Source organism: Megalopta genalis, chromosome 13 (genome assembly GCF_051020955.1).
Source record: "Megalopta genalis isolate 19385.01 chromosome 13, iyMegGena1_principal, whole genome shotgun sequence".
NCBI classification, from domain to species: Eukaryota; Metazoa; Arthropoda; class Insecta; order Hymenoptera; family Halictidae; genus Megalopta; species Megalopta genalis.
This window is the reverse complement of record NC_135025.1, coordinates 8,159,858-8,183,077: the sequence shown is the minus strand read 5'-3', so window position 1 is coordinate 8,183,077 and position 23,220 is coordinate 8,159,858. Positions and strand designations below refer to the sequence as shown.

At 35.2% G+C, this 23,220-nt stretch overlaps 2 protein-coding genes and 1 long non-coding RNA gene across 4 annotated transcripts in view; 2 read left to right on the top strand and 1 right to left on the bottom strand.

Annotated features, from left to right (window-relative positions):
* Positions 1–17,686, top strand: part of Scp2 (Sarcoplasmic calcium-binding protein 2) — a 102,033-nt gene extending 84,347 nt beyond the window's left edge. The window contains exons 3-7 of the mRNA XM_033477322.2: positions 7,657–7,709; positions 7,926–8,045; positions 8,834–8,948; positions 9,890–9,987; positions 12,177–17,686. Coding sequence (XP_033333213.1) covers positions 7,657–7,709; positions 7,926–8,045; positions 8,834–8,948; positions 9,890–9,987; positions 12,177–12,284 — 494 coding nt within the window. The 3' untranslated portion in view covers positions 12,285–17,686. The remainder of the gene's footprint in view (positions 1–7,656; positions 7,710–7,925; positions 8,046–8,833; positions 8,949–9,889; positions 9,988–12,176) is intronic.
* On the bottom strand, positions 3,360–6,019 carry LOC117224404 (uncharacterized). The gene is made up of 2 exons (XR_004491208.2): positions 5,876–6,019; positions 3,360–5,524 (listed from the first exon to the last, which is right to left on the bottom strand). It is a non-coding gene; the product is annotated as an uncharacterized LOC117224404 (long non-coding RNA).
* Positions 17,687–18,429: 743 nt separating the features above from the next.
* On the top strand, positions 18,430–20,799 carry LOC117224402 (leucine-rich melanocyte differentiation-associated protein). 2 transcript variants are annotated; one of them, XM_033477321.2, is made up of 4 exons: positions 18,430–18,585; positions 19,415–19,675; positions 19,762–20,022; positions 20,099–20,799. In XM_033477321.2, exons 2-4 carry the CDS (start codon positions 19,476–19,478, stop codon positions 20,331–20,333), a joined length of 696 nt encoding a protein of 231 aa, XP_033333212.2. In that variant the 5' UTR covers positions 18,430–18,585; positions 19,415–19,475; the 3' UTR covers positions 20,334–20,799. The 2 variants fall into 2 exon arrangements, with proteins under 2 accessions (XP_033333212.2, XP_033333211.2); XM_033477320.2 differs by lacking the exon at positions 18,430–18,585 and adding an exon at positions 18,653–19,109.
* Positions 20,800–23,220: the final 2,421 nt, after the last annotated feature.

Below are 23,220 nucleotides of genomic sequence, written 5' to 3'. Positions count from 1 at the left end.
GGCAATTCCATGAAACGCGTGTCCCGTTTCGACGGGGCGGAAGTACGGCGACGGCGTGAATTATAACCCGGAAGCGATTATTACGCGCTATTAGCGAGAGCAGGACCTGGGGAAAATGAGCGCGCGCGCACGCGAATCGAGAAAACTGTGTTCCGCGGACCTACGCGAACACCGTGATCACTGATCAGCCGCCATCCGTGCGGAGCGTGGAGGTCACAGGAGTGTACACGCTTCGCGGCGCTCATTAGCCCCTTACTTTCTTCCCTTCTTTGGCCGTCGATCGGCTGCTAAACATATCCTACGAGGCTGTTCTTCGTCGTCGATACGGTATTTCACCGTGACCCAGAGAAGCCAGGGACGATGCACAGTGGTCTAGCAACAGGCTTTCCGTGGCCTAAACTCAATTTTCAAATTGAATAGCTTGAAATAATCGTTTGTTGCACGCTACGTGAGAGAAAGTAACCGAAATTTGTAAATGGAACACGAACTACTTATTTACTCATCGGAATTGTTGTTATCATCTCTATGATACAGTGGCTGTGAACAATCGTCGAACGGGTTTTTAAACAGTATAACTTTTTTAAAACTGGATTAAATGGATTCAATTTTTGGAGATGTGGGAGGATTGATATAACGAACGCTGACTAAAATAATTCTTTAAATTTTGCTATTGCTTGAAATGACGAAAAAGATAGGAAAACTCACGTTTTCTTCATTGAAATCGGTTCAGCCGCTGATGGATGTAAAAATTGCCTGTTTTTTGGTTGAAATTCGTGAAAAAATTCAATGAAGGTTTCAGTACGCATATAGTTAATCAATTTTATCGTTATATCATGATAGCTAAGGCCAAGACGAATCTAATGACCTATAATAACATAATTTAGGGACACTCTGTATAATTAATATGCCAGTTTTAAATGTAGTTACCAATAAATGCAGTAATTACCAAGAAATGTTAAAAAAGTAGGAGCTTGCATCGCGATTTTAATTGCAAAGGAATGTTTAAAAATTAAATCATAATTCGAAGTAAGAAGGAAGACAATGGAGCACAATAGGCAACATTTTTCAGAAATAAAGTAAAAGCACGGCTAACAAGTTTATGTTTTCTTCTACCGTATATGCTGATGTCAAAATAGGATGTCAAATTTGTCTGCTTTATTATCGACCAGGTTGGAAAATATTCTCAGAAAAATTACAATCTTAAATGATAATTCCTAGCTGTTACTACTGTGCCTTGTTCAAAAGAAAGCTGCCGAGCAAAGTGTAGGATCGATTCTTACCAACCCTCCCATTCTAACGCCCCCGCAGAAGTAGGGTAAACGCGTTTCCCTTAGTGGCAGATATGATCCCTTCCTATTAGCCCTAAGTGCACGCAATACGGCGATGTCGAGGACTACGCCACCTGACTACCGTCGAAGTGTCTCGCTCTTTCGTGGTCGCCCAAATGCTACACGCAATAGGAGAGGTTTCGATAGTGTCACAGAAGAGTGGGCACTACGAACATGCATATCAGGCAAAGCGAGTGGAATTTTCACTTATGCTGCAGTCCGCTGTCCCTCCTTTGATCACAGGTAGTGAACTGCTATTGGCGAAGACGGTGACGAAGATCGACGGCGGGTCACACAGTGATGGAAGCAATGAAAAAAATTAAAAAACTTTTGTATAACATAATCGTAATTTAGAGTAATTCATACGTTTTCATGATTCATACGTAATTCATAATTCTTTTTATAACGTAATCGTAATTTAGAGCAATTCACGCGTAATTCATAATTTTTTATATAACATAATCGTAATTTAGAATAATTCATACGTAACCAATTAGATACCCGACACCTACTAATTCTTAATAAGAAATGTTTCGAATAAAAATTCGAAACAGTCGAATGCATGTGGTGCATCGCAATGCAACACAGTCGGTGCACAGTTCCTAAAAAATTACAATATTAAATGTCGATAAAAGATTTTTTTCATTTTATTTAACTAATTTCATAGTTTGCGTTAAAACATTTTAAACAAGCTGAAAATTCACGGAGCATCTGCAGACTTTTCTGAATGACTTGTTCTTCTATGCTCACGCGCAAATGAACACGACTTTTTGGAGCGTAATAGTATACACGGTTAACATAGTCATCTGTTGGTAATAAGCGTGGTAAAAATAAGTCGAAAAAAAAACTGAAATCTTCTCATACGTGCTTCCGTTTCTAGAAAATTTACTTTATATGTACATATATTCATTCGATGCATACGTCATTTAATAAAACTCGACTAATTTGTCTGTTCATCATATACCGCTTCCATGTGCTATTAATATTATTTATAGTGGCATAAACTTTCGAAATTATTTTCCTTAAAATTTCAGTTCATAGACATTTTATTCTAAACTGCCTACTAAATCTAGTTTCGAAAATATTCTTAATTTTCTCTCCTACACATTTTTCCATTAATTTCAGTGATTCATGAAAAATTTAGCTGGCTTAGCGAACCGTAACATAATCTAATTTATTTTTAAACATGGAAACATTAGAACTTTCAAAATGGTAATTGATATCACGAGATTGTAATAATTGTAATAATAAAGTAATGTTTTGAAACATTTTTTTTAATTCTTTTGTCAATAACAAGTCAAATTGTAAACGATGCTAAAAGATTTTAAGATTAATATTGAGAAATACAATTTTCAAATTTTTTGCTATGCTTTGTGAAACTAATAAGATGCGCACAAACTAGAAAGAATTGTTTCTAAATAAACTTTATTGCCAGATAAATATATATAGATGTATCCAGATAAACTATAATTGCTTTTATTTAATATGTATTTTCTACGCGCTGTCTTTCTAGTAGGTGTTGCAAACGCAAGTAATTTCAGCAAATGGAGGAGCATTGTAGAAAAAGCGTAGTTTAAAGTAAAACGTGTCGGAAAACATGTGTAGCACTTTACAGAATAGAACGCGATTCTGTTTGCAGTTTAATTCGCTCGACCCGTTCCCTTTTTCGAATTCTTCTGAAGCAGACGCAGGTTACGTAAAATTACGATACGTCAGAGACGAAACGTTTTTCGACTAGTTTCCTCTGTTCGATTCAATTAATTTCTAGCTCTTCTGTCTATTTCTTTTGTGAATGAACAATAGTTCACGATATAACATTTGTTATTAACCGTACGATACAAATTATGAGGATATTCTTCTGTATCTTGTTTAATTTTCAATAGCGAATACCACTTAAACTTATACATGAAGTAATTTATAATTAATCTTCTTCGTTGATTTGAAGACAAGTTTAGTATAAGCAATTTTTGATGCGAATGTAATCTTTTCATGTAATCGAGCAAGAAATTGTTTTAAGGAATAAGAATAGAATACAGATTTAATAAGAATTTTATTATTCAATCATAGTTCCTAATAATATGAACAGTAATTATTTATATTCTTTTAACTTTTGTGCTATTTGCTACCATACTTTCGATCATTTAAATTATTTGACATATACAATATGCTATTATACTTGAAATAATATTCATTTAAATTCTTCAACATTTATAATTAGATATTATACGTTCATCCCTCATAAAATTATTTCTATCTCCATTGTTCTCGAAATCGATATTTCCACTGAACTTTGAACAAATCGAACAAGTAAGATAAAATTTTTCGAAGGGAATTCCTGCTTCTAACCCTTTCATGGGTACAATATGAATTTTCAAGATGGCAGCCCATTTCAACGGTGGGAATATTTGAGCCTGGTGGTCCATATGCGCACTAAAAGTGGGTGAGAAGCATAGTTCCCAGTGCATATAAAAGGGTTAAAAAGTCGAGCTTCGAAGTTTATTGAACGTATGAACTTTCGCGGTCGAATCACTAATCTAGGAATGATTAATTTACTGCAGAAAACTTGCAAGGATTTTTGCAAGAATTGTAATTAACTGATGATCCCCATCTGTCTCGCAATATTCAAATTCCATGTTAATATCCGTAAACAATAAATGTTCAATTACCGATTGTCAACGACTATAAAATCGAGCTGCAATACTCGAATAATCGTACCCCCCTTTCCCAAATTGTCCACTTTTGTGCACAATCCGAGCGCGAATTGGGGAGAATTTACTGTACATGCTCGCTCTTTACCATTTCACTCGTATAATTTTTTATTCGTCTCATATAAATATTTCAAACTTCGCTGCACTATCTAGGAGCACGAACCTATCGAAAAGTAGTATAAATGTTCTACAATAATACTTTTAAGTTGTAATAAAATCGATGATAATCTCGTACTCTCCGAACAGCGTTCCATAATACGTATTTTAATAATTTTAATAATTATTATTTTAATAATTAAATCCTCATCCCCAATGCAATATGCGTAAAAGTCCTCGTTTAATCGGAATTGATCAGCGAAAGGGGTGACGGGGCTCGTCTGCGGACATAATGGAATTAATAAACAGGGAAGTTCATGGACCATCTGAAAGATGGTCGACGGAAGAAGCCGAGAAGTTGTGCCACCGGGCACGAAATTGGGACGACTTGCGAAAACTAATGACGTCTCGAATTCAAATGGAGACAGCCACGCCGCGAACGATGAATAGGACGATCGACGGATAGTCAACCGTCTTTTTCGCGGGTTCTGCCGCCGATATCTTGCGCCGGCCTCCCTTTGGATGGACGCCAAAATTCCACGTTCTCCTGGCACATCACGCACACATGCAGACCAGCCATATTTCATTACATCGATTCCTTGTCACGTGTTTTGCCTACGTGCTATCGAGACCTTTTGACGCGACGATGCTGCAGCAAACCGCGCGACAACGCGCAGAACGGTTTTGTTGTGCGGGGGATCACTGAATTCTGTGCTCGGCTGTGTTTATGGCATTTTTAAATCTTCCGAAGCCGAAGTGACTCATTTCTTGAAGTCCGAGACGATACAGTTTACAATTTTACACAATCGAGACAACGCGGTTTTTAATTTTATAAAGTTACGACAGTTTTTTGTATTTATCGAATAAGACAAATAGCATTCTTTTAATTCTTTCATTTTGTTTACTTTTGAATACGATAATATAACATGTCTTATCGCGCAAATGTAAAGTTAATTATGCTAGGAAACAAAGCAAAAGCACGGTAATTGGTCACACAACGGTAACCGGCTCCACTATCCTATGGATCATCTAGCAATCATAGCTCCGCTTTCACGTCAACATTTCTATTATAAAACAATGGAACGTATTTCCGAGCTTCGCCCTAGTCGTTTACGGCTACAGCAACACGAACATGCTCCAACGGATAACCTGGCGAACCTAATAGCCCCCCGTGAACGCGGTATAAATGCTAACTTGATCGCTCCGTGAACTTAATGCGATGATGGACCTGACACCGGCTTGATGTAATGTTGAACGCTCCACGGTTTTATCTCCGGTTCCTTTGGTCCCGTGCCAAACTCCACCCACCTCTTTCGCACCTAGTATTGTCTCCTCAATTTCTGGATTGGCGAGGATGTCCGGAACTGATGTTACGCTGCTCTCATATATTCCCTTGAAATTGATAGATGCGAGCCTGATTAGTGGGTATTTGGCAACGGATTCGCTCCTGTGCTGGTATGCTCTACGGAATTTCAATTCCAGCACGTTTTCACACAACGAGTGTTCTCTAAACTCGGTAGCATTTTAATTAGGTGCGATTCGGAAGGATTCGAACAGTTTCGAGATTTTTTGAAGACTTTAACCTCTTGCACTGTGACAACGAGTCGGCCTTGTTGTGAAAATGGATAGTGTGGTGTTTGAACGCAATGATCGTAGTATATTGCATAAACGAAGTAATTTGTGCATAAACAATTTTAATATCATAAAGATGGGATTCTGCATATTGTTATCGTAACAACTCACCCCTTCTCAAATGTACAAATAGTTTCTGCTGTGTCGCGATGCATATTTTAAATCACAGCCCAGGGAAGAATGGATTTAGTATATGTATAGTATATGCGCAAGAACTGGGCTTGTACCAAATGTGTAAAAAGAAAGTAGCTTAAATATAAATAATAATAATTAATAAAGTCGTTTAACGATATCTAATTTTAAAAATTTAAAAGCTTATTTCTACTACGTTTAAGTAATGTTGTTCCTAAATTATCATAATATTAGATTATTATTTTCATTCCACTGCATTAATGTTTATGCCAAAGATAGTATATCTTTTTCTTTCAAAAATATATATGCATTCCTGTTAATCCGAAGTTAATAAATAAACTTTATTATTTATAATACTTTATTATAATACTTTATTATAATAAAGTTTATTATATAATATATTATAAAGTTATTTATTATAATACTTTATTATAATATTTTATTAAGTATTTAAAAAATCGGAGATGTAAATATCTCATTAGAAAGTAACATTTATTTCTTAGTAACAAACTTTTACCCCAGAGCATTAACAATTTGCCCCACGATGGGGTAAGAAGTTCCGCTTGAATTGACCACGAGAAAAGCGAATTTCTACGAATAAATTTAACAATAAATTAGTCAACAATGAAAAATGTAACTGCATTATTACTTAGTCAATTCTTATGTTTTCTCAAAATCGGAACTTCTTGCCCGGTCTCCCCTACTCTAAAGATTATGTTTCAATGTAAACTACCCTCTCATGTAATGAAAAAGATAATTGTTTACGCACCGTTTGTCAGAGTTTCAAATCCACCCATACAATGCATGAAGCGTTTCGATTGTTACTTCGCATTGCTTTTTCGCGACGAGCTTAAATGGTTCTCGACAAAAGCCTCCTTGGTGGGTTATTTTCGCACTGAAACAAAATTACCATTGCTGCCATCAAAATCGTGACTGACCTGGTTGAACATATAAAATATTCCGGAGTTTAACGTGCTAAAAGATTCGACTCATGTCCGACGGAAGAAAGCAAGAGAGAGAGAGAGAGGCGGAGAGGAGATATGAATATTTCAAAATGAAGACCTTATGAAAGATTTCGAAGGTTGCCTGACGCGAAGAAATCAATGTACATTTAAACGTTAAAAGCCCTGACTGGAATATGAAATTGTGTACTGATATAATACGTGGATTCCATTTTCGATGGCAGCGATGCACAGGCAATGAAGAAATATTTACATCGACGGAAACGGGTTGCTGAATTCATACTGAACTCGGGGAGTCTCGATTGTCTTGCTTTTCGAATGCTCCGATGCAGTTGCAACGCTGAAACTAAAGGTAGAAACATAGTGTATCACGTCACGTGAACTCGCGTGAAATTATGTGAAATCACGCGAAATCGTGTGAATGAAATCCGTCTACGCGTGACAACATATGAACAGCGTGACGCGATACCGATCTTTCCCTAACAGATTTGAAATAATGGAAATAAGCAGGCTCGCGCTATTCGGATGTCATATGATTTCACGTGACGTGACATTAGCATGTTTCTACTTTAATGGATTCTACCTTAATCATCTTCTGAACTATAGTTCGTTTAAAAAATTGTGTGTAAAATGAAACTTTTTTTTATGTAAACAGAGAATGCGTTTCAAGATCAATTCATTGATCTAAATAAAATGAATTTTCATTTAATCGTGAAACCATCATTTTGTGAAAATGTTTAACGTAAGTTTTAAGTATATTGAAAAAAAATGACGATCTGTTTCGTGCTTGTCTTTCAGATTGCAATCAAAGTGGCGCGATCGATAAGAAGGATCTAGACCTCGCCGTGCAAGTAAGTACTTTTTAAAATGGTCGTTTACATGGGGAGATTTATTCGTAATTTAAAAATTGCACTTGATTGAGGTAGTAATATTTAAATGAAGCATATTCAAGGCTTCAATACTGAAGGCTGAATACAAATACGATTAAATTAAAAAATGAATAAATTTGTTCAGTACAGTCGTACACATGAATATTGTCTTCACTAGATCTCCGTTTTTAATTTTAGCGAATCACCGAATGCAGAGGCTGGACTCCGGACAATCCCAAAGTTCAAAGCACAAAGGACAATTTGCTCAAAATGTGGGATGGATTGAGACAAAGGGCCGACGCAGATCAAGACGGCCAGGTAAAAAGTTATACCGCAGTATTTACACGCAATCGTGCATGACGTCTCTAATAAAAATTAAAAAGCTAATTTCGAAAAACATGCGCAACTTTTACAAAATTAACTATGCTCGCATCTTTTTGAGATATCAGAGCAAATGGTTTACTATTTTAAAAAAATGATATTTTTTTAACTTTTTTATGAAATGCTACAACGAAAATCTGAAGAATGCTTTTAATAAGTCTCAGAGTCAAGCTACAAGCATTGAAAGATTTAAGAAGATGTAACTTTCACGATTTTTAATTGTCTGTAGCTAATAACAACATTAATTTATTTTTTCTGCAAACATATAAGTTATAGAAACCTTCACAACGCATTGTTCAGATTTTCGTTCTTGACAGAGATAAGGAAGCTAATGGATATAATTTTTTTTGTCATTTCAACCAGTTGCAATTTTTACAAAAATACGTTCAGATATTATCTAGTAATCTAGTTTTTCCATCATCTTGACACAAAATTCGAGTCGTTCGGTCCAATTTTGAAACAGTTCTTCCGCTTTAAAATCTGTCGGGATATTTTGGTGATCGACTGTAAATGTGACTGATGAAAAAATGTTGTATTGTGCATAAAAATCTGCGGTCTATTCATCACTGACTAATTGAAACTGTCACATATGAGGATGTTTTTGAAATACATATAGTCTTCCTTTCTTGTAAATATGAAGAGACTAATAAAAGAAAACACAAAGAACGACGATCGATTTATTCACGTTCGTTCGGTTATTTTATTTTGCATCTGACATTTCGCAGGTCAGTCGAGAAGAGTGGTATGAATTGTGGGAAGAATATGCGAACGATCCGGCGAATCCATCCGAATGGCAGGAAACATACATGACTTTGATGTTCCAGTTGTTTGACGCATCTGGTAAGTTCCTTTCGTTTTCAATTTCTCCGGAATGCACATTCCTGATCAGCAAACTGTGCACCTTTATTTTCTGAAATGTACCTACGTACCTGAACAAAAATGAATAATATATCTATTTCATGTTCGACCCGTGGAATTCCCCTCATTTCGGAAAGATAAATGTTAAAATTGTATCTCGCACGAAGTTTCGTAGTCCAGTGATCAGTGAAACACGATCGAAGGTTACGTTATGTGGTTTTCGTGGCAACGTAACACTTGTGTAAGAACATCTGAAGCTACTAGAGTTTTATGTAACCACAGTTTTATGCAACTAGAAAAGTCTTAACGTCGAACCTTGATCGACAAACTCACTGACAATCAATCTTTAACAATTTCAAGGAAAAGTTGAAGCAAACTATCTGTATATCTGATAATCTTTAGCTATGCTAAAGCACGACGCTTATTTTATTTTCTAGACAATTGAGTCTCTTTACTTCTAATAATTGTCATTATTTGAAACTCCAGCGACGCTTCGATAACTGTTGCAAAAATGCTATGATAAATAGTTAAGCACAGTTCTGAAGAAGAGAAATACTTGCGTTATTATTAATGGTGAGAATTGATCAAGACTTGTATTTTGAATCGGATGCGAAAGATATTTACAGTGATAACGTTATTAATTGGCCATGATTTACAGACACTGCTGGGACCAATCTTTTTACTCTTTTCTATAGTTTTCGTTCCGAGTATGATAGGACAAAGCGGTATGTTTTGTCCACTTTTCTCGGAGCGAAGGACAAAGGTTCATTGCTGAATGCTTGATAGATAGTGGAAATTAAACAGTTATCGAAGCATTACTGTAATTTAATATCCAGCGAGCTTCCATCGGAAGACGCTGGAGCGGCTTCTAGGTCAACGGAACCGAACACCTATTAAAGAGATCTATCGCTAATGTTCATTAGGTGATAAATCCATCGATGAGAACGAGTTCTGTAACGTCTGCAGATACCACGGCGTCACGGAATCCGAAGCTAGGGAGGCTTTCAAAAAATTGGGAGTCGTAAGTGGCAAAATGCGTTTAGGGGGTACAGCACTATTGAGTCTTCCGGAAAACCGATATCTTTGATGCCGAGTTCGAAAGCCTTATTCTTTGCGAACGTTTGGCAATTTTTCGACTAATTACGAAAGGCGCACGGGGGTTGAAAGTCACTCGTAATGAGCATTAGCAATGAATTAATATCCAAAAAGTATTTCGAAAGAAAATCTGTCGGCTTTCAAACTGCAGTATTGATGAATTGAAAACAAAATTTTACTTCGATCGAAGATCAGAATCATCTTCGCATTCGGAAATTACACGTTTTCATCCGCATTGCGCGTTTTCATCCGCATTATGAACGATCTGAATATAAATTCAATGATCTGACGTGTTGTGATCCTGAAGTGATCACCGAAGTCCAAGATACTATATCCTTTTAGTTTCGCGAAATATTCAAATACATTTAAACATATTTTTTAGTTATACGAAATATTCAAATATATTAAACATATTTTTTAGTTATAAAGAGTGATTCTTAAAGTCAGATAGAGCTTTCAATTTAAAGAAATAACGTTAGCAATTGACTTTTGATAAGAAACCTTCTTCATTCGAAAGACCAATTCGTAGCATTAATATTAAAAAATGATTTATGGCATACAGTTAGTCTAATGTTGGATCACTTTTTGGAGCAATGTCGACCACGTGTCATGAACAACACCGAACAATGTTGACTGCCAAGTTGTCAATTGCTGTGATCGATGACGATTCGATAAAAGATCTTCTTGCATACTTCGGTTTACAGCGGCAAGATTCTCTTCGGTACGTACATTCCAATGACATAGACGATATCGGACGATTGGACCTCCGATGGACGATTATGTGCGCCATAAAAATCACGAAGTCGTCTATAAGTCTCGTAAATCGACGACTGATTTTCAAAGTGAACTTGGACAATCCTTGACCGCTTCTCAATCACGAGACTATTCATGATGATTTGTCAGACTATCACAATCAGACTACATAAGTATCATCAAAAATTTGACAAAATTATCAATTTCTAAACGGTTATGATCGGACTCCGGATTTTATGCACGTGTAGGAAAAGTGAGTAGGTGAAATAGGACTTAACCCTGACCTATAAAAACTTTAAAAATTTTATTTATTTACGAAAGAATGTAATAATATTATTATATTACTTTCCGCATACTAATATTGGTATCTAACTTCTATTTCTTTCAGTTAACATAGAAACATCTTATTTTTCATAAAAATCAACAGTATCCTCATAATTTTGTAAAAAGAGATCACTCAACAGTAAAACTAGATTCATTTTAAAGCTTGCAGTCTCTACTTAAATTTATAGCTTTCGAGAACGGTTTTTAAGATACCTTGAACGTTATAAATATAGATTAGATTATTTAGAACTAGGTTAGGCCCGTGTCAGGTCTTCATTATTCGTTTCAAAAAGCTCACCGGTTACGTAGATTGCTTTTCGGTGACCGTGACGTGTCTCCCGCACAGAAACAATAGATAATTGGTCGCACTATACTAACACATTGTATGCCGCCACATTGTACACGCAACGTTCAATGTAATAGTAGTTACAGTTTTGCAGAAATACCTCGGAAACTAATACAAAGCAACGTCGTTTACACAGTGAGAAGTTGTCGAAAATATCAAGCTGTCAACGTACACAAATGCATCACCAATACGCTGCGGATTTTATGCATTTGTGTGCAGCAAAAATTGGGTAGCTGCTATTTAAAACAATACATATAGATAAAAGTATTTGATCAAATCAAAATACATAGTTTGCAACCTCTCAATATAATCAGAGATAGATAAACACTTCTGCTTGGCTTCTGTTTCTCGCGACTGACACAGACGAGTCATAATTTCGCATAAAGAACCGCGCCTAATCGTCAGAATCGAAGAGAGAACCTTTACTTAAATATAACAATTAATTTTTCTTACGTTTCCAACGTTTCGCAATCGATTTGTACTCAGTTTCTCCATATGTGCATCAAACCGAGAATCTACCGACCAGCCAGGAACAGTATCAGCGCGTTCATCGGGTCGGTCGCAAGCAATGGAACGAAAAACCGGTCATTAATTCCAGGCATCCAATAGTCCTGTACCCCCGAAAAGAGGCAGGGCCGGTGCGCGCCGCTTGGAGAACCACTAATTCTACCGCACGATTTCTATTTGCATAGGGCCAGGAAATAACCTGGGAGAAATTCGCCAACCTCTGGAAGCAATATTTCTCCTCGGACGAGCCGACCACACCGGGAAACTTTATTTTCGGGAAAACCTCGTTCTAACTCGCTGTCCCCGCGGAACCGAGAGACGTATCTTACCGTTTCCTTGCGTCGCATTGTATCGTCCATGTATCTGATTTCTCGTGGTCAATTCGCCCGCCTCACGGAACGGCGCAGTCGAAAGTTCTTCTTGTTTGACAACGAAATAAACCGAGGGGGGAGGAGGAAAACTGAGAAGGAAAAGCCGATAGAGAGAAACGAAAGAAAAGGAAGACCAGCAGAAAAGCAGACAATTAGTTTTCGGCCCCGTTGTCGCGTCGGTCGCCAGGGCGATTCATTTAACGCGGAAACTTTCTCGCCCCTCTCTCTCACTCTCTCTCTCTCTCTCCCTCTTTCTCTCTCTCTCTCTCTTTCTCTGTCTCTCGGCGTGTAAATAATCGTCGTCGGGGACGAAAACCAAAAAAAAAAGGAAAAAATGTTAACAGAAAAACGCTAATCATTTTCTCCCGCCGCGCTTGGACAGCCGCCGGCGATAAACTGTATCTTCACTATATGTTTGTATCCGTAACGTGTTTTAAATGTAAAAGCGATCGAGCCGTAATTGAACGTTGACCCGAGAGCCGCGTATCGCTTTCGAACGGTAGCGTCCGGGTGACGAGTTTTAATTAGTCGAATCACGTTTCCCTCCAGCCCGCGGACGGCGTTTTCACGGTTCAGAATCAAGCAAACTTCTTGCTCGGGACGGGGCCGGCCGCGTAGATCCAGCGTCCCCGTGTTTCCGGCGAGCAGGAATGGCAGAGCGACCGTTGACAGCGTGTCTGATAACGACTACGAAAGTTCTTCAGGCAGACTCGCCTTTAATCTTCGTTCACGCGCGAACAGGTGCGAACGCCCCGCGTCTAAACGTGTCTCGCGTAGACGTTCTATTATGCTGTTTTATCGAGAGATCAGGACCGGGAAGGAACACGCGTATACCTATACAGAAATCTAAATGAACTATAAATATATATATATATTATATACATATATATATATTTGATCGACAGAGTTTTACGAGAAATTCTAATCGCAGAGATATATAGACGTTGGTATCGGTGGCGAGTGAACAGCGCCCGGCGCACGTACGAAGTTTCAACCGTTTTTAGCTATCTCTGTTGCTCGACTTTTCAATGAAACTCTCCTAGATGATATGTATACTCGCAATGCAAGAGAAATGTGTCTTAAATAAAAAGTAGGAGAAAAACTATTGTACGGGCACGAAGAAGACGGAGGACTAATACTCGCAGAGTCGTGTTCGAGCAGAAAGGTTCGGCGTTTAATTAGCATTCTTTCGAATCGTCCGAGTGTTTTTCGAACGGTGGTGAACGTCGCATTTGTTTTTCCCCCGTTTCACTTTGTTAAGCTTTGCTCTCTCTAGCGAACGTGTTGACTGCCACACGAGGAACATTCATCATCGGAATGTGTCACGAAATATTCGAGCACACTAAACTTCGAATTCGCGGCAGCGTGCAGATTGGATCGATCGTAAATTTACGATTTCAATTTCCTTGAGATCGCGTGATTTTTCTGATTTTAGCAGCCAACGCGTCAACTTTCTCATTCTTTTGCGCCGAAAAAGGAAAAACGTTTGCCCATTGCACTCGAACAGCGTCGCTGAAAATGATCATGACCACGATGATTGGAAAGATTGTTTGCCAAAGTTTGTTGTGTATTCGATAAATCGCCAAAAATGTGAGACAGCGTGAACGCACCGCGACGCTTTTACCTTTCTGCCTGTGAATCTTTCGTGATTGGATGTATTTTTGTTAGTTCTCTTGAGACAGAACGGCGTCGAGGGCAAAGGGTTATATATTTTTGTTAACGTATTCGTTTGCTTGCTTCGATCTCTAGATGTTTAAGAAGAACATAGCCGCCACAAGTTCAAACACGAACGAGAGACGTTCAGGTTTCTTTGTACCGTTCTGCTTCGAGCTATTGAACAATAACGTTGTTGTCGCGATTTAACATAGTCTGTCATGTAACTCTGAGTGTATAATAAAAGAAGATTGAAAGCATTAACAAGGGAATTGATTTCTCCGAATTTTAGTTGTTATTCTATTATATACATGTACACTGATTCACGAAAGTATTCGAACAGTAGTCTAATTTACTTTTACGCTGTATATATAAATAAATATACATTGAAAATATCCTTTACGGTATATTAAAGTATAGAGTATATAAATGTCAAAATACAAAAGACTTTCGATTTACTATAAAATGTTGCCTACGTAATTAAAAAAATATAAAAACACATCGAATTACATCGACCTTTTTTAATATTTTTGCATTTTTGGTTGATTTTCCCTATATTCAATACTAATTTTCCGAATTTCTTCAGATGCATTAACAAATTAAGACAACAAATTATATTTATTCGTGTGGTATACATGACTGTCCATCCCCATAAAGTGGATTCAGTCGTACAAGTTGCAACAACAACAAAATACATACTACGAACAAATCATGAAATCGTGTAAAATAATAATTTTTAAAATGTCGAACTTCTCGGTACGTGTTATTAAACAATAAAGATATAAAACTAGTAACAGGAATTAAAAAAACAATGTTTTATGATCTTTTAACTTAATTTTATAAGCCGTTCGAATGCTTATATGACGTAGGCAACGTTTTATACCACATCGAAAGTTTCCTGTATTTTGAAATTTATTAATATACCGTGAAGCATATTTTCCCTTCAATGCATATTTATTTAAATATATGGCATGGAAGACAGTTCGAATACTTTCGTGTATCAGTGTAAGTACATACATACACGATATACGAATGCAAGCAGAGTACAGCAATTAAGAAAGCTTTTCAATGTAACGAAGTCTTTGACACCTTGCTCGTACACTTTCTTCTCATTACCTGCATTGTTATAACTCACAGGTACGTATATTTATTTGGAGGAAAACGGGCAGCTGATTATATTATTCACAGCGCTGGTGCAACGGGAGAACAATACGAAGAATTTTCCGTGTTATCGACATTGATGCGCCATTAACGTCATTATTGATGAAATTGTACTCATCGAATGAATAATTGCATGTTTGTAATTTGTTAACGTTGTATCTGCATACGTAAATGATTAATGTGTAACAATTAGTGCTGATAACGATTGAAAAAGAAAACGTTTAATGACTTCGGAGATGTTTTCGAGCAACACCGATTAGCCATGAATAATTACGTACATTGTGCAATTACAAACGCAGCTTGCACATTGTTAAAATGCAACAAACGTTGAGTAACGTTATTTTATTATTAATATTAATGAACTATGAATATATTTAAAGTATATATAAACGTTAAATTGTTCCAAATCATCTTCTCTCGCAAATGATGAGTATAGCAGAACGTCGATCTGTTAAAGCAAATTGTTTTATAAACAGGAACTATTATTGTCTCGGTAATTTTCTAGCATTTTGGATAAATAAATCAACAAATGTTCTTGTATGTCTTATGGTAAAATATAAAACAGAAATTCAATGATTAATTGATTCATTACATCAAACATTACACAATAATTTTAATTATATTAATTATATTATAGCTTTATCCGAAGCTTTTATTTATATTAATAACGTCCATAAAATTATGATACGACATTTTTGTTATGTAGTGATTGTTATTATTTATAGAAATTGAATTAAATAACTGTATACAAAATTATTACTATCTAACAACGTTTTATGATAATTACATTGCGTATGCATTTAAACACAGTAAAAGCGTCCAAAGAATTTAGAAACTATTACTAATTACTATCTTGCAATTAATACTTATTGTTTCGTACAAAAGTTCACAGTCTAATCACAATGTGTTATCTTAAAATCATTTTCACTTTCTGACACGCTGCTTGTAACTTTTTACAAAATAATTCGACAATACTTGAGAGATGCGAAAAATGAACTGGACAAATTAAACAATACACTAAATATTAATGAAATAAAAGAAATAATTTCAGCTTCAGTGTCACAATTATAAACAGAGAAATGTTTTCGCACGTTCGACGTTCTTCTATACGAAACAAAAATGACTATTATAAAGTTTAATTTAATAAGTTAGCTGGCCAGACCGTTTATGTCCTGTGCGTAAGAATCAAGATTTATACTGCACAGTACCGCACACAATTACTCGAACAATAGAAATTTGATACTTAACCCCGCTTTTAGGAGGTAAGTATACCTGTCGCATGTTACTGTTAACGTAAATATTTTATTTTGCCTTACTTACTTCTCTACTTATTAAAATCTACTGGGACGAGTTAAATAGCACGATCCAAATCATTCATTCTCAATAATAACAAAATTTGCAGAAAGGTAATAAAATATCAGAAGAAAAGCTTGACTACAAAAAATGCTAAAACCTTTTAACATGGCAGATCTCAAGTTTATTTGGACCCCGAGCATAAATATCGTCATTTGATTCTCTAGTTTCTGATAGTTAATGTTAATACTGTTTATTGTATACGCGATACAATGAATATAAATACAAATAATAAGTACATCGATAAAGTTGATAAATGAAATTAAGTCCGTCGTTCAAGTATTAAATAAATAATCAGAATGAAAGATGAGCATATTAATCCTATTACACGCAATCAAAATAATTCCGAAGCTGTAGCATTTAATATTTTTCCATAAATTCTTCCGAAATTATAAATTAATGTCCCAGTAATGTACACTCCGTTCGTCACACGTTCAAAAGGACCTATAAATTTAAGAGAAAATGCAGCAAACCATTATAGGTGGTCTCTGCAAAGATTAACGAGGGTCAGCTGGATAAAAATTAGAAAATAATAAAGGAACTATTTACACACGTAGCCTGTAAGCTTGTCACTTGAAAGCGTTTTCTGTGTAACTTTCATCTTCGAAACGTGCAAAATCGTTCGACTAATTAGGAGCGGTACTGTACAATGGCACCCGTTGGGTGCGATGTCAAATTAACCGTGGAGCGCATCGGATAGTGTTAAATCTGCTTTGGTATCCGCAGTCATCATCAATCACTGCCCACGAAGATCCTCGAACAATATCCACGCACCGAGGCATTGAAACTTTGCGTAAATAGTGTCAGGCGCAGTTTGTTAGAAACGGCTGTACAGAATGCGACGATAAAATGCGACCGTTGTTTATTATAGCGATCATTTTCAAGCGAGGGGAGAGAATCGACACGATACGGCGAATGAAAATGCTTGTGGCGAAGACACGAAACGGTAGGAAATCGTTCTCGGAACAGTCTCGCCGATGGAGGAAACAACCGTGTTCATTTTTTGCTGCAAATGCACACGATAATGTTGTTCTTGTGCTCGAAATATGTATTAACGATATTGTGTTACCGTTTGTGAAACGTGTCGAGACGATGGCACTGGCGAAACCATGTAAGAGCTAATGCACGTTAATCATTAAATAAAGGTATCTCTGAAATATGCTCTCTATGATCCTTCAACCATCCCACGATAATTAAACAATTACCTCGGATTTGAAAGTTAATTTCTAGGCTAATCTGTTACGTCTTCTTAATTTTACTGAGATCTCTGAAACGTAAAAACGTTGAGAAAGTAATTGATGCCGTACAACTTTACTTTTTAATTTATTTTATTATAATATATTATAATTTATTATATAATATATTATTATATATATTATTATATAATACATTATATAATATATTATTAATATATATATATATATAATAATATATTATTAATATATATAATATATTATATTTTATTATAATTTTCTGAAACTTTTGAGGTCGTTGGTGTAGCGGGTCGTTGCCTAATTCGAATCGATGCAAGTTTTACATTTTCCAATTTTTTAATAAAACGCATCGTTTTAAATAAAAGTATGTATTAACAAATTTTAGAAACGTCTCTACCTTATCTATATTACAAACAATTTTTTATTCCATGAAACTATATTATGTATTATACAATATCATCTACAAACTATACTGTTTTAATCGAGACAATTGGGCTAAGTATGAATGTTTATTTGTGAAACAGAAGATAATTATAAAATAGAACGTAACAATATTATAAACAATATTTTACCTACAGAGACTGTGAATATTTCGACACAATGTGGAAATGAATAAACAAGTTTTTCCTTGTTTTATTATAAAATGGATCGAGTAGAATTTAAAAGTTTAGAACGATTAATCGATACGCAGTTCGATAGTTCTGTTGACTGATGACAAGCTTATAAGCTACATAGCAGCACCATCTCGCTATAAGTAGCATAAAATGTTTGTGTCCTCAGTCTTGTTCTCGTGTAATCAAGTCGGTGGGAAGATTTGAAAACAAGATATGCAGGAAAATTCGGTAAGTACCTGAAATTTTTATAATTAATCTAGCCTCCTCGTCAATTAACCTGATTATTATCCTGCATGTGACGCTAACGTATTAATTGACGTTTTAACATTATATAACGTTTATGTTCTAACCTCAAACTGCTCCGATTCTATCCGGAACCCTTGAAACGTAGATATCGTTTTCCGTACGCGAATCCGTTTCGTTCATATCTTATCGAAAACTGTCATCAGAGATAACCGATAAACTTTACTTGGTTTCCTCCGCGGTTCTGGAAGCTCAGTATCAATCACACCTTAGGAAGACTCACTATGGTTGACCCAATCACTATATGCAGCATTGCATATTACACTGAAGTCTTACAAGTTCTTCTATTTACTCAATATTATTTGTCAATGCAAGCTGTAGCCTTAGCTTACGTTAGGGTAAACGATACTAACACATGTAGGGAGTAAAAAATATATTGCATGATTCTAACGCGTTGATTATCTGATAAGAGTTACTGCCCCTTAAGGTAACACAAGTTGCAGCATAATGTAAGTATTGCTTCTGAAACATTGGTTATTTAGTGATTGGTGATGTGTATAATAAGCCAATAATAGTTTCTATATTATATATACATATAAAGAAGTCTTTAATTCTCTGCAATTATCATAAAAATTATTACATTTAATATCATCTGCTTTCTAATTTTTTTTATCAGTTTCCTAATACATATTAACAAAATTTTGAATGAACAATTAATAACGTAGAAGTAGTTATTAACATCCATTTTGTATTAATAATACAAAGTATTACATTACTACATTAAGATCGCATACGTATGATAACATTCTTACAGGTTGGATTACAGTGATGAGTTAGAATTGCAAAAAGAAGCTGACGAGGTGGATCAACTTGCCATGACTTCTTTAGGGAAACTAATATTTGTAGACATTCATTGTAGACAATCAAAGTCATTATGTACAGAGAAAACAAATGCAGATGTTATAGATTCTCTATCGCTTGCATTTGAGCAGTTATTTTATATGCCATTTGACATCATTGAAAATTATGCTAACACAGTACATACTTTGGACATTAGTCACAATAAGTTTAGTAGGTACGTATATATTATTTAGTCTTGCAAACTCTGGTCATAATTAAGAGTAATTACAAATGAAAGCTATCATTTTATTATTCTTCTAGAAATTTACAATTCTTGGGAGAATTTGAAAATTTAACATCACTAAACTTAGATCACAATAGCATAGACGACTACACTGTATTCCCATATATGCCAAAACTGCAACTTCTGTGGTTAAACCATAATAATATTGAGGAATTGTATCCATTTGTAAAGAATCTCTATGAGAGTGTGCCCAACCTCAGATATTTATCCCTCATGGGTAATAAAGCAGCGCCGAGTTACTTGAATGGGGGATCTTTCTACGATTATCTTCAATACAGGTATGAGAAAAAGAGAACATGTGTGAGAGATGCCAAAATAACAAGTGTTAAATTGACAACTATTTTTTAAAACAAGGTTATACATAATATCTTGGTTCCCTCATTTGGTACATCTGGATGACAGACTCGTAACACCAGAACAACGTGAAGAAGCTAAGAGGCTTTTCAAACGACCATTTTTAGAAAATCTAGCCGATCATACTCCACTTCCTGAATGCATCAAACATCTGCACAATAAAATTACAAATATATTTTTTAAACCAACACTGCCTTACAAAGAGAAATCGAGAGGAACAAATTTTATTGTTTAATACAGTATTAACATACTCATATTACCCTTATTCAAAAGCTACTTACGTTCACTAATTTAAAATAACTATTGTAGAGGTAAAAAATAACCTTTTTTAATCATACAAGGATGGGTTACACTCAGAAACAACCACACGGGGCAGTAACAAATCAACAAGAGTTTTATAATATAATATACTATGTACACCGAAGTACATGATTATATTAATCATTTTGATACTTCGGTCCAAATAACATAGAGTATTAATTTATATACTATAAACTAGGAACAAACTTCACAACGAACAAGGAATTTTTATATTAATTAACGTCACTCAATATTTCAGAAGGTACTCAACTTTAATTAACTTCCAACACATTGTATACCAAACAACTGTTATATAATTCAGAGACACATATGTGTCAGCTCAGATATATTTTATACTAATGGCAATAATGATTTAGAAATAAAAACATTTGATACAATAATGTGTTATTTCTTTTAATAATAGTTCTTCTTCTTCACAGATCTTAGTATTAATTCTTATTTTTTTCTATATGTTGTTACATTTATTAAGAGTTCTTCGTATTATTTCTCATTTCTTCTTGTGTTCAACAATAAAATTCCAGCAATTACATCGTAATTGTATTTGCATCTTCAAGTTTCTTCTGTGCTGCTTCTAATTTTGTAAAATCTTTTGTTTTCAGGTGATTGCTCATTTTTCATTGTGTCTTATCATTTCTCGAATTACCCATTATCATTTATGATATACTCGTGCCTCGGTTGTTTCGTAATTAATAATAATGTACGCGTTAATTACTTTTACAAATTTAATAACAAATTTTCTTCCTCAAGTATATAAGAGTTGATATTCGATCGTGATACTAATCCATAAATTATGTTCTTCTTTCATCGTATTTTTAAAGTCTCTGACGATTACTAGTTCGAATGATAAGCTCGGGCTGACACATTCGTTATACAAAAACAGATGTTATCTGCTGAAAAATTTTAACCGATTATGATTTTTCTTGAGGAGTCGGAGCAAATATAGATTATAGCAATTAGCACTTTTAAAAAATATGAGACAATTCGGACGCATGATATTCGAGAAGGTCGTTGTTTTTAATCCAATTAATTATTCTATAGATTATTTTATAGAAAAATATCACACAATTTCAATTTGTAATTTCAACAATATTTGGCATCTTATGAAGACAATTAAAATTAAAATATCGCCAATCTTTTATGAAATTCTATTAAAGACAATGAAATGGTAATTGAAAATATACAAGTTTATAATAGTTTTCTCTGAAGATGCTGAAATTATTTTTCATGGACGACAAGTCAAGATAAGAACTCCTCTAAAATTTTCGATTCTGAACATTTTTCGTGTGAGCGCATCTATGTACATCGGTCTGATATTCATTTCTCAGTAGGAAATGTTTCCCAGACGTCCGTAAGCGTGCGATAAGAAAGTTTATTGAACGAGTTGAGAAATCAGTCGTACATTCAATTTTACATTGCAGTACAGCGCACATAAACAATGACTCGATAAAACGCTGAATTATCATGCGACGAATTAATGAATTGCAACAACAACAAGTTACGGTGCTTTTTATAGTTTCGATATCCTCGGGCTTTCAAGCAATTGTGTTTCCATATCTTCGCTTAGTGAAGCGATCAAATTTATTCTTTACAATTAATATGTTGCAATAACGTTTCATCTACTTTCTAGTCATACGATTGTATCCAAAATTTTCTGCACACATACCCGGATGTGAAATGTATTTAGGATAAGTTAATCGCTTTTTTAAAAGTAGTTTTAATTTAGTATAGGATACGGATTAATTTTTCGTAATACATTGTGTGAAATTGTTGTTTCTGTTTTCATTCGACGGATAAATTTCTTTGAAGAATGTAAAGCGTATTGGTAAGAGAATTTCTCTTGAAAACGGATTTGAATTCAGTCAAACAGAAATCCTACGAAGCCAGTGTCTAATTACTAGAATGCGGATTTGATGTATTTATGTCGAAAGTGACTAGGTGAAATACAAAACTATGGAAACATCAGAAGAATTTGAGAAATTTCTTACGCAATCTTCGACTTATTAAAAATTGATTTGAAGGGAAACGTAGATTTTCATTTCACTTCTGTTTCCGACAAATGACTTAGAAAATGTTTACTTTGCAACTTTGTATTTCACAGAATTGAACAAAAGAAAAATTAATCTTGTTCGTATCGTTATTTGAAATGATAACACTTAACACGATGTTTCAAGAATGTATAACTTTCTTTCAACGATAATCGCTTTTTACATTCGATAAGAAGTCACTTTGCGTTTAACAAGACGCCGTAACTATGAAATGACTATTAGCAAAGCGGTGATAGCGCACGCGTTAAACGTGTTTCAAACTTGAAACACTGCAAGCGCATGAAACCCGCAATCTGCTGACCGGACTAATAGCGATCTATAATTTTAGATTGCAGTGCTTTTAGCAACAAGTTATGTAGTTTGAACTATGTCAAGATCTTCTTAATGTCGTTATTTTCATCTACAGTTTAATCTTATCGAGCGCCGCGCTGTGCGTACCTATCGGTATTTGTACGATAGCGTCAACTTGTTTCAGCGATTACAAATGGGAGCTACTCATTCCAACGTGCCAATTGATGATTTGCGATAACACGCAGATCGTACGTTCACGCGTTCGCTCAGATGACGATTTCAACAGGTAAGGCTGCTGTCACGTGTTTTTCAATTCTCATTCACGTGTTACACATGCTTGTTTGCCATTCGTTGTGCCGGAGTGTTCTTCGTGGTTCATTTCTGGATTATACTTTCGCGAAGATTATTCCTCGTCTCTGTCATATTTCTTAAAATATATTCATAATTCGTTATTGTTGTCATCAG

Bases quoted from the DNA above. Each gene is read 5' to 3' on its own strand.
- LOC117224402 (XM_033477320.2), top strand. The intron at 19,676-19,761 runs GTACGTATATAT...TTATTCTTCTAG, and splicing joins AGTCACAATAAGTTTAGTAG to AAATTTACAATTCTTGGGAG. The intron at 20,023-20,098 runs GTATGAGAAAAA...TTTTAAAACAAG, and splicing joins TACGATTATCTTCAATACAG to GTTATACATAATATCTTGGT.